The 12,237-nt window shown below is 31.1% G+C and overlaps 1 protein-coding gene across 2 annotated transcripts; it reads right to left on the bottom strand.

Annotated features, from left to right (window-relative positions):
• LOC114168195 (G-type lectin S-receptor-like serine/threonine-protein kinase At1g67520) lies at positions 1 to 3,567 on the bottom strand. 2 transcript variants are annotated; one of them, XM_028052933.2, is made up of 9 exons: positions 3,451 to 3,567; positions 2,181 to 3,364; positions 1,926 to 2,033; positions 1,631 to 1,830; positions 1,334 to 1,544; positions 868 to 1,105; positions 632 to 782; positions 230 to 558; positions 1 to 136 (listed from the first exon to the last, which is right to left on the bottom strand). In XM_028052933.2, the coding sequence occupies exons 1-8, from the start codon at positions 3,468 to 3,470 to the stop codon at positions 244 to 246; spliced, it is 2,427 nt and encodes an 808-aa protein (XP_027908734.1). In that variant the 5' UTR covers positions 3,471 to 3,567; the 3' UTR covers positions 1 to 136; positions 230 to 243. The 2 variants fall into 2 exon arrangements, with proteins under 2 accessions (XP_027908734.1, XP_085524815.1); XM_085668689.1 differs by having other exon boundaries at positions 8 to 558.
• Between the last annotated feature and the right edge of the window lie 8,670 nt (positions 3,568 to 12,237).

Genomic DNA, 12,237 nt, shown 5'->3' with positions numbered 1-12,237 from the left:
CTTGAAAAAGTATAATTAGACTTTCCACTGTATTACATGTACGATTTGATACATTTGTTAATTCCGTAACACAAACTCACAAAAGTTGAAAGACATCCTAAATATTATTTCAAGCCTCAACGTCCGCTTTGAAATTCTACAAGTAAGATGAAGAAAAGTGGAAAAGATCAGTGTACTTTATTTTACAGTGTAATGAAAATTTCAGATACCTTTTGAGTAAATTATTCACCTTGATTGTATTTCTTAGGAATCAGTCATCTCGATTGTAGAGGCTGTAATTTCTCCAGCAGAATCTATCCAAGACCCTTTTGAAGATAAATTATCATGAAGGATCCTTCTTCCAACGTAGAATGCTGGTGTTTGAGGTAAGGAAACTATTGCACTTTTGTTTGTCAACATTGATACAACATCAGACATGGTGGGTCGATCATCTGCATAATGTTCTACACACAACAGACCAATATGAATGCATCTTTGTACTTCATCAGCATCAATCGACTCCTTTATTGATGGATCCACTAACTCTGAACATGCACCATCTTTCCATAACTCCCACGTCTGTCAATATTTTACTCAAATTAGACAAAGCCAACATAAGAAAAATTAAATCAATATGACTAATTTTACATACATATCCTATTAGATTTAATGGTCGATCAACATCATAGCAACCAAGGTTTCTTCTTCCACTAACAATTTCAAGTAACATAACTCCAAAACTATAAACATCAGACTTTGTGGAGAAAGCTCCTTCCATCATATATTCCGGAGACATGTAACCACTGCACGAAAAACTAATTTGTAACATGATGAAATCATTTTCATATATTCTTAAAAAATGGAAGCAAGAGAGTTTATCAAGCTCACTGTGTGCCAACAATTCTGTTGGTATTTGAGGCTGATTCTTGTTGTGTGAATATTCTGGCCATCCCAAAATCTGAAATTTTTGGATTCATGTTTTCATCTAAAAGAATGTTGCTAGCTTTCATGTCCCTGTGAATGACTTTGAGTCTTGAGTACTTATGAAGATAAAGTAATCCTTGAGAAATTCCTTCTATTATTTTGAAGCGCTTCTTCCAATCTAGTAATTTTCCTCTTCTACAATCTTCCAGTTGTCAACATGTATACAGTGATGGGTTAGTATGTGTATCAAACCAAAATGACTTTTTTTATTGTGATTTTTGAGTATCCTCAACCATCACTGGAAAACGGTAGATAAGAAAACTAAAAGTTTCCCTATATATGTGTTCTAATTCTAATTGATACATAATAATGAACACTATTTTTTCTTTGAAAAGAACACATAATTTACTGGATCATGTATATTCCTCACCAAATAGATAGAAATCCAAACTTTGATTTGGCATATACTCGTAAATTAGAATCCTCTCTTCTTCATGAATGCAACAACCAAGTAGTTGTACAAGATTCATATGCTGAAGTTCACATATTAGTGTCAGTTCATTCTTAAACTCAACAATTCCTTGTCCAGAAGTTTTTGAAAGTCTTTTTACAGCAATCTCTTGCCCTGTCGAAAGAATTCCCTGAAATAACAGTAAACTAACAAATATTCTTAAGTACTCTAATTGACACATTTTGTTAATGCATAACTTCATTGGTTTAAAGTGACCTTATAAACGGGTCCAAAGCCTCCTTGTCCCAACTTATTCTCGGATGAAAATCCATTTGTTGCTTCCTTAACTGATGTATAACTAAACACTGTTAGGCCATGTCCCTTTTTTAAATCATCTTCAAAATCTTCCATTGCAGATGACGCACTACAAGTTGCCAAATGTACCAACTTCATCACCATCCTTTGACTTTTCTCCTCTGTTTGATAAATATGGAAGATTAAAATATAAATAAATTATTATCAATGGATTGTGCTAGTGATGGACATCATTGATTTTGAAGTACGTAACTACCTTGAAACACATATTTCCGTTTCTTTAAGAATAGGCAAATAGTGATTAGACAAATCGCAAGTAGAGCAGTTGCTGCTACTGCAGCTATCCATCTCCACTTTTTTGTACCTGCATAGAATGTTTACTCAAGTAACAATTAATATTATGTTATTATGACTTTCAACAACCAAAGCAATGAGTGCTTTCTGTTAGGTATAAAAAACCTGATTGAATAAGGAAACTACAGAAAACAGTGGAACAATTAACTAGACTTACCCTTATGATGAGTTAAGGTGTTCACCAGCACGTAAAAGGTGTCACCAGTACTGTGAGAAGTATAATTTTCCGATGAAATCCAATGAAAGAACACACATCCAGTTCCATTTTGATAAAATTCCTTGAAACCACTACAAGTACAGTCGCTCCAGCAACTGGCCTCACAATCACTGTGACCGTAACTTGGATTTTCCTCAAAGCTTACATTGCTATAACTGAAGTCACCAATATTTTTCTGAAACACGTCACCAGGATTCCTACACTTGGGTATATCCTGCCACCTTTGGCACCCTCCATCAGTGTAGTTATATCCATAGCACAAATCAGCACCTCCAATATATCCTTCATCATCATATATCTCCCCAATCTCTGATATCACCCACCATATATCGTGCTCTTCATTTGTAGTTGTGAAAGAGAGAGAATTTTCATCCCCATTAGACACAATGGTGTACTTCAAACCCCGCTGTGCTTTCTCTGAAATGTGCTCAAATTTATTGTTTCTCAGTTTCCCACTTCGCCAACAGACTTTTCCCCGTCTCCTTATGATCAATTCTTGTTCCCCTGGCTCCCATTCAAGGCTAAAGGCACCGGGAGGGGCAAGTGTTTTGGTGAACCACGAAACCAGTAACCAATGATGGCCTGTTTTGTGATTAACACCTAACTTTTTGGTGGGGATCATAGTGTCTGTGGGATCATCAAAACTCTGCCACAAGAGAGTGTTAGTCCCATTGGGGTGAAGTTGTTGAAGCACAAAGTTTCCTGTGTCCAACAAGGTGGCCTTAGTGTTGTTGATAGGTTGAGGTGGAGAATACAAGATTATTGGGTTCCCACCTTGAGATTCAATTCTCAGCACCCCTGAACGGTTAAGTGACAGAACTGCAGAATCCCTGTCAACGGGTTGGTTTCCATCACTCATCCATACTTCAATATTCTTATTTCTATTGAAGATAACCAAGTAATTGTTGTCACCACTAGAAACCGAAGTAAAAGTTAGACAATACTTGCCCAATTTTGAACATAGTGTTGCTGTATCTGTGTAATTCATCGTATCACCAGGCTTTAAACTGTCGTTTGCTGCCTCAACATGAATATAAGTACTCCACCACAGCCACAAGCACACGAAAGCAAGCACCTTCTGTAGCTTATGCCTGACAGCATGCTTCAAATATGGAAAGACTAAACTGCATGATGATTTGCACAAGTGATGAGCTGATAGTTATTCTTTCTGATACGTTAGAAAAAGAAATGTATAGCAACATATACTCACAGAACGTGAACTAGTGTCATTCCAAATATCTTAAAGCTTCACACTTCAAATTTAGCTATGGAATTCTGCAGAAAAGATGAATAGCCTGTCACCACAAGAGAGAAGAAAAGAACAACATACTTTATTGCAATTAATGAAGTAATGAAAGCCGACAAAGATATGATGGACTATTATTGGTCCTACAAAAAGAAAAATTAAGGATTTTTGTGGTCTATGAATATTGAAATCATATTTATAATACATTATTATATTGAAATCATATTATATGATGAAAATTATAAAATAATTATTTTGTTGTTAGTATTTTCTGTTATAAAAAGTATTCTTGTTACTTATAAATCATAAAGGCAAAGTACCGATGTTTATGTTTTTTTCTACAATTTTAATGATATTGTAGAATAACTGTAGCTTTGACATTTTATCAGATAAAATTTGAGCATATGTTGTGATGAACTTCATAAATTTTAAGAAATGGAAAAGTTGGACGAGAAGAATTTGTGAAATTAATATTTTGGATTGAGTATGCACGTGAGTTTTCTCTTAAGGCTTAGTTGTTAATTCTGAGCTTGAGATTTCTTTGTATCAAAGGTTTTTACATCATGTGTAGCTTAGTACTCATATTAATGCTCAGCTGTAGGACTTATATTTGAATCTTCAGTAAACCATTTCGTCTCACGGTGCTCAGCATCAAATTTGGGATTCAAAGTCATCTTCTTAATTTGCTTTTTTTTTCCTTAAAAACAGCACAAATATATCAAATTCCATATTTTTTTACTTTTTTACTCGTCATTCTGTATTTAAAGACAAAGGGGTTATTTTATTAAGATTTACATCAAATTCATTCAAAATAAATGTCTAAATAATATGCAATTATAAATAAACTAGACATTTATCGACATTTATCAACATACTCCAACTTTAACCCTTTACTTGTCCCCAAGTAAACCTAAACAGTTCTATAGAATCGTTTCCAAAAATCTAATCATGGTTGACTTAAGAATTCATAATTTCACATTCTTTGATTTCGAACGTTAAAAAGAATGCAATCATAGTAATAAACTGAAAAACCAAAACCTATTGTTCAAGACACAAATGTAGGTCAGAATAACAGGCAGGAATTAACACAGTCTCTCATTTTGATTTTCTGTTTAAGGTGCAAAGTGTTTCTTTCTAAGTGTTTCAAAGTAATGCAGTTCAGAATCTCATTGATTTTCTATTTAATGTGCAAAGTGTGTCCTTCCAAGTGTTTCATTGATTTTCGAAGGTTAAAGAGAATGCAATTATATGCTAAATTGAAAAACCAAATACTATTGTTGAAGACACAAATGAGTTCAGAATAATAGCTATGAATTAACAGAGTCTCTCATTTATTTTTTGTTTTTAAATTGCAAAGTATTCCTCTCCAAGTGTTTCAAAGTGTTTGCAGTCTTAGCACTAGAGATGACAAATAAACCCGTCCTCGTGGGTATTGTCCAAACTCGTCTCCGTTTTGACGGAGAATCCCTGCATTGACTGGATATGGATATGGGTATGAAGAATCCCCGACTTTTTCATTTGGGTATGAGGATGGGTATGGGGATGTACATATCCCCTGCCATAATACCCATCCCCGTTTAAATTATTAAAATATTCACAATTAATTAAGTAACCCTATATATATACATACTTTCTATTTTTTATTTCTTCTAATTATTTTGTTTGTCATGAAACTTATTCGCATCTCCACTGTATTTTTCATCTTTCAATAGTCTTTCAAATTGTTTCTAAACATTTGTTAATTTTTAAATATTTTTATTTGTTGTTTATTTTCATCATATATTATTTCGATATATTTTATCTAATTATTTTTTATTTCTAACTCATTATCAACCATAGTATAATTTATTTCAAAGAATTTGATATCGAAGAAACAATCATCCTCCTGATATTGAATATTTGATAATATTATTTTTTTTTACCTTAATTTTATATTATTTTATGAAAATTAATTAAAATTAATATTGAAGTGGTAAGAAAACGGGTACGGGTATGGGTACGAGATTATACCCGTTACCTAGTGGGGGTGGGGATGAGAAAAAAGTTTGATACTCGTTAGGTTTGGGTACAGGGATGGGGATGGATTTTTTCTATGGGGATGGGTATGGGATAGCAAAACCCGTTCCCGCCCCACCCTGTTGCCATCCCTACTTAGCACCCTTGCAATTATCCACTTAGCTTTCTATTTCATTTTCATCTTCCATGTATACACAAATTGGCAAATATCACTAAGGTCTTTTGGACTTGTAACGTGGATGGACTATTAAAGAACATTGTTTCTCAAGACGTACAATACTCACTGCTAAGACTAAAAGCAACAATATGTACGTGCCATGAGTTTAAGTTTGTTCCATCCTTGTTTTTCTCTGCCTTTTCTTCTCTTACATTGCGATTTTTTTTTTTCAAAAGTTGGAACGCAATTGAAACTTTTTTAAAAGCTGGACCAAATTGACATACCCCTACCAAAGTAGGGACTAGGGCTGACAACAGGGTGGGATGGGGATGGGTTTCACTATCCCATACACATTCCTATAGAAAAAAGTTCATCTCCATCTCCACTGAATAACGGGTATATACTCGTACCTATGCATGTGCCCGTTTTCCTACCTTTTCAATATCAATTAATTAAATTTTATAAAATAATAAAAATAATGGTAAAGGAAACATAATATCATCAAATATTAAATATTAATAGAATAGTTGTTTCGTACCTATCAAATATTTAGAAAGAAATTGTAATTGTATACATTTCAAATTAGAATACAAAATAAAATTTCATGATAACCAAAATATTTATTAAATTTGCAAACGTTAACCTAGTTGATAAAAATTAAAAATATCCAAAAAATATATAAAAAGAAAAAAAATTTCAAATTAAAAAAATAGTTTAAATGTCTGTTTACTTCAATTTTTTAAATTCTAATGGAATATCATCTTTTATACACTAATAAAAGTTGTAACATCACTTGATCAAAATCATACAAAGATCAAAGATTAAACTAATAATAATAACATATATATTTCATCTTTTGATCTTCAATATATAAAAATTCATGACAATTACATTAAATTATTATATTATATAGTAAATAAAATTTCTTTATACAATTATAGTGATAAAATTACACATATGATAATTAGTTAGAAAATTAAAAATAATTAAATAAAAAATATCAAAATTGTATTCTACATGATAAAAATAAACAACAAATAAAAATATAAAAAATGTTATCAAATATTGTCTTAAAACCAATTTGAAATATATACCACTGAATGAAATCACACAAAAGAAACAAATGTATAATTAAGGGTATAATAAGATGAAAAATAGATTAGAGATCTAAGAAAACTTTTCAAATATCACATAGTCGATGGGTGAGAGATAACAAAAATTATTTTAGCAAAAAAAAAAAAAGAGTTTTTCAAATGAAACAAAAATTAAGAATAATAGAATAAAGAAGATAATTTTTTTATATTACCTAGTAAATGGAAGCTTTATGCTATTAAACCCATAAATTGAGAGTGTTAAACATTATCATGTGAAAAGAAAATGCAGAATACATAGAAGTATTAAATAAGAGTAAAAATATTCAAATGTGAAACATTAAAAATATTTAATTGACATATATCATTTGACATTAGTTTCATAAAAGTTGTGATAAGATGAAAAATATCTTACAGATGTGAATGAATTTTATGACAAGCAAAATAATTAGAAGAAATAAAAAATAGAAAAATGTGTAGTGTAATGTGTGTGTGTGTGTGTATATATATATAGAGAGAGAGAGCTGTCAAAATGGGTAACCCGACCCGACTCGGCTCGACTCACCACGGGTTGATGATTTAGTGAGCCAACCCAACCCGACTCACTCTTTAGCGAGCCAAAAAAATTTGAACCCGGCCCGACCCACTACGGGTTGGCGGGTTAAACAGGTTGGCTCACGGGTTCACTTAATTAAAAAAAAAATACAATTTATTTTATTTTATTTTAAGTCAAAACTAAATTATAATTCTCACTAAAATCTAAATAAACTTTCATACAATTCAAATACAAACCAAAATAAAAAAAAATACAAATTATTTATGTGTTGGTTAAAAAATACCTAACATGAACCAAATGTAAAACCCAACTTAATAAAAAACACTTGTGTAACCCTTTTATCTGCATGTTGGTGAGCCAACCTGGCTCACCACGGGTTCAACCCGGATGAACCGGGTTCTAAATGAGCCGGGTCAAAAATCAACCCGTTTTGAAATTTATAAAAAAATTTCAAACCAACCCGAACCCGTGGTGAGCTGAGTTGGCTCGCGGGTTACAACCCATTTTGACAGCTCTATATAACTCTATATATATATATATATATATATATATATATATATATATATATATATATATATATATATATATATATATATATATGGCTTAGTAAGAAGTATGATGTTCATCGCTTAGGACTCAGGAAAACCAGTGATCAAATCCAAAAGGATTGACTTCTAGGCTTTAGTAGGTATAGGTAGAGGTTAAAGAAGTCCTGGAGGTAATTGGTTTACTGGTTTGAACCTTTGGTAAATGACACCCTCTCTAATCCACCACTTAGGGATCATTTCTAATAAAACTACTCGTTAATCCTTCCGTAATTGAGTTAAGTCCTTGACAGTCCACCGATGGGAGAATCATGAAAATTTCGTCTAGTTTTGTTTCTTAATCCTTGTAATCTTTCCATAATTCAAGATGAACCTTTTGTAATAGCTTCAAATTCCTAGAGATCCTCTTAATTCTTTAACTAATGTTGTTGTTGGCCATTGTTCAATTGGTAAAATATTGAATCCATATAAAAAAAAAAAATTATTGATCCACCCACTGGGCTGTGAAATTATGTCAAGTAATTAAGCATAAATAAACGATATTTTTTTAATTTTCAATTTTAAAGTTATTTAAGTACTTTCCTTTTTATGAAAAAAATCTATGAAATACACAAGGATGATACTTATGTTGTTTATTGTATATTTTTTTTAAGTTTCCATAAGATCAAATTAACACTGTTAGATGCACTTTTAAGTGGACACATTGTAAATCTTGTTCAAAAGACTCTCCTTCTCTCTCAAAAATCAGATGACACTTATTCAACGGTAATGTAACAATTTTGAAGAATAAAAAGAAAGATTTATGTTTGATGTTTTTATAACCAAGACCACTATCAATTATTATCACAATATCATACAAGATGATTACATTTTAGACCTAAGTCAATTGGTTAAAAAGTTGAAATAGTATTTGAAGTGCGACTACTCATAACTAGACTCAATATGTTGGATCGAGCAAAAAAAGTTTTATTTGGTGACCAAAATTCATACGGTCACTGACACAAAAAAACCCTATAACGTCACCTATATAATGTATGTACAAAAAAAGTTCCACGTTAAAAATGATCGGTGGTATTTTTGTAAATTATTTGACTTTTTTAACGTTTGTTCCAACACAGACGTAATTTAACGTCTGATCCACAGTACCCCGACGTTATGTAAAAATTAACGTCTGAGCTCTCTGCCCCCGACGTGATTTAACGTTTGACCCATTCTGCCCCGACGTTAAATAACGTCTGACTCCCTCTACACTGACATTAAGTAACGTCTGACGACGCAGCCCCGACTTCAATTTTTGGATTTTCTCTACACGAAACATAGAAACCCTAACTGTTTTGTCGCGCCACCAATTTTTCACGAAGCTTCTCTGCCGACGAACACCATTATGAGCTCTCTAGGTAATTTTCGAACATTTTTCACCACCAAACTTGTTGGGATTTGATTGTGGATTGATTTTAGGCATTTTGAACCGAATATTTTTTGTTTTCATCCCCATTTGCAGTGTTTCGCGATCCTTCCTGTTGACGACCATTATTCTGACCTCCTCCAAGTGAGTTTCGAATGTTTTTCACCACCAAACTTGTTGGGATTTGATTGTGGATTTATTTTAGGTGTTTTCAACCGAATATTATGTGTTTTTATCCCCATTTGCATCATTTTGAAATTATTTTGCTTGTTATCTCTTTTTCATTGTATGTGTATAATTGCTTGTATTTTTTTATTTGCAATTATAATTTTTATCTTAGACTATTTTTCTTTTTAGAGTTTTTGGTCGATCTTCCGTCTATGGATTCATTGAACCTCAAACCATTCAACCTTCGGGAAATTCACATGACCACATCAAACTTTATTTGCAAACATGGATAGTTGAGTCAAATAGAGAGATCTACTTTGCGCCATACATTGATGCATAGGTGTTTTTTCTAGTAATATTTTATGAAGTATTATTAATTATTTCGGCTAAGTACTTGTGATTGATGGTAGGTATCATTGGCAACTATGTGACATCATTCCAAGACAATGCACGATTGTATGGTTTTGTTCATGCCATAGGAAGATTCCACCTTCTTTGAAAAACATGTTACAAGAGTAAGTATTACTTTTTTTCAATCCTAACCTATGTATCTACTTAGTTATAAAAACTAACATATGTTTTATGTTTCCAAAATTTCATTAGAATTGTGGGTAAGCCTAGAGGCCAACAACTTAAAGTATTATATCCAAAGGTTATAACTCATTCAGTTTAAAGTTATTAATTTTTGTATGTCAACTTATGACTTTGATATGTGTTTATTTTATTTGTAATGTTTAGTGCAACAAGCAAGAAGATTCATGAGAATGTAGATATTATGTCATGTCTTGGATAAGAACAATCATTCGAGCTACAATTAAAGATAAATGGATAGAGATAATAATATATATATATATATATATATATATATATATATTTATCTTTCACATATTATAAATCATATCAAACTTTAAAGAATGATATTCATACATAATGAAATTGTATTACTTTTTTAGCGGTTCAAGAATCCATCACCTCTACCAGATGACCTTATCCACACACTAAGACAGGAGTGGGCAACATATCTATTGGAAAGATGGAGTTGATAGCACAGGAATTAGAACTCCTTTCAAAAACTTTACTGTACAAAAATATCATGTTGAAACTTTTAGTTTGGTGTTATTTATATTAGTTTAGAATATATGTTGAAACTTAAGTGTTATTAGATATAATTGTAACTTCAGAATTATGCTGAAATTATTATTGAATTGTTCTGGAAATTTTCTGATTTTCAGGTGTGGGAATATTGTAAAAACAACCAAATTTTAAAAAACAAATAGAGCAGTTTGACGTCTGGTGGTGCTCTGACAGACGTTATTTAACGTCTGAGCTTACCATGGCCGATGTTAATTAACGTCTGTCAGAGCCCAACAGACGTCAAACTGCTATGTTTTTTGGCTCCATTTAGCGCGAATATTAACGTCTGCTACTTTTGGCCCCGATGTTGGATAAAGTCGGACCCCTATTGTCCCGACGTTAAGTGATGTCTACTTTGTTTTTCGATGTTATTTTGACGTCACCCAGTATGAAAATATTGGACGTTAAAAGGTTTTTTTGTGTTAGTGGTTCCTAACAAGTGTAATAGACCAAACATTGTGAAATTATGACCTAACTTACCTAGTTCACAAAAATAATTAATGTGACATGCAATAAAACATTCTTTGGAATGCAATCACTTCTAACTAAAAAATAATAATATATCATTTGAGTGAAACTACACAAAGAAAAAAAAATAGGTTATCAACATTGGGATAAAGAGAAAAGTACCTTAAAAATCTGAAGGAACTTTGTAAACTTTAAACAAATAAACAAATAGAGCAATTGAGAGAAAATAAAAAGAATTGTAGCCAAAGAAAAAATAAAGATTACAAAATCAAGTGATGAAAAATTAACCTTGTGTAGTAGGATCGTTTTGACATTATCTAACTAAACTATTAACAAAACAAAAAGATAAAAGCGATAAAAAATAAAGAATCTCATCTATCTTGATTGATATCAAAATCAAGAGAAATTGATGAGTAGAGAAAGATTTCTCACTTAGAATTGAAAACTCAAACATAAAGACCAAAAGTTCTAATGAAAACCTTAGATAAAATTCTCACTTAAAAAAATGATTCGAATTCCAAAATAAAAAATTTCGAGCCAAAAGATTATGAAAGGTCATCCAAGAAGCTTCTTAAAATTAGAATATAAAAGGTATTTGATTAAAAGAAAAATAATAACAAATACAATACCTAATACACACTACTAAAAATTCTCAAATTACATAGAATTTTTCTTGCAAATTTGTTAAGAAAATTTGCAAGAACATATTTTTTTCTGCTAGTTTTGCTAAGAATCTTCATTGACAGGTAATTCTTTCGTGGGTAATTATTTCCTACAAAATTATAAAATTTGTAAGTATTTCCTACAAAATTTGTTGTAAAAAATGTTTTCTACAAAATATTTTGTGAAAAAATTAACAGCAATTTCTTGTAAATATTTTTTTATAACAAAATGTATAAGTATTTTCTAAAAAAAATCAAAACAAAATTGACAAAAAATATGAATTTTTTTTAGTAATGACAAACATATAGAAAAAAAAATTACAAAACTTAAAAAAAATCCAAAACGAAAAGTTATATATATATATATTATTTTAACTCGAAGTTTACTTTGCGGTACTTAATAAAGTCTTATATATAATGTCATCACAAAGAATCAAATCAAAGAAAACAAATATAAGTGTTCATGTTCAGAATAAACCATGAACGTTTTAATAATTTAAAATGAGAATAAGTATGAAAGACAATAAAAAAGTACTAGGATGATAAGAT

Source organism: Vigna unguiculata, chromosome 11, assembly GCF_037176805.1.
Source record: "Vigna unguiculata cultivar grain cowpea cultivar isolate G323 ecotype 2 chromosome 11, ASM3717680v1, whole genome shotgun sequence".
Lineage (NCBI taxonomy): Eukaryota > Viridiplantae > Streptophyta > Magnoliopsida > Fabales > Fabaceae > Vigna > Vigna unguiculata.
Note: the sequence above shows the minus strand (reverse complement) of the source record. Positions and strands in the feature narration are given on the sequence as shown.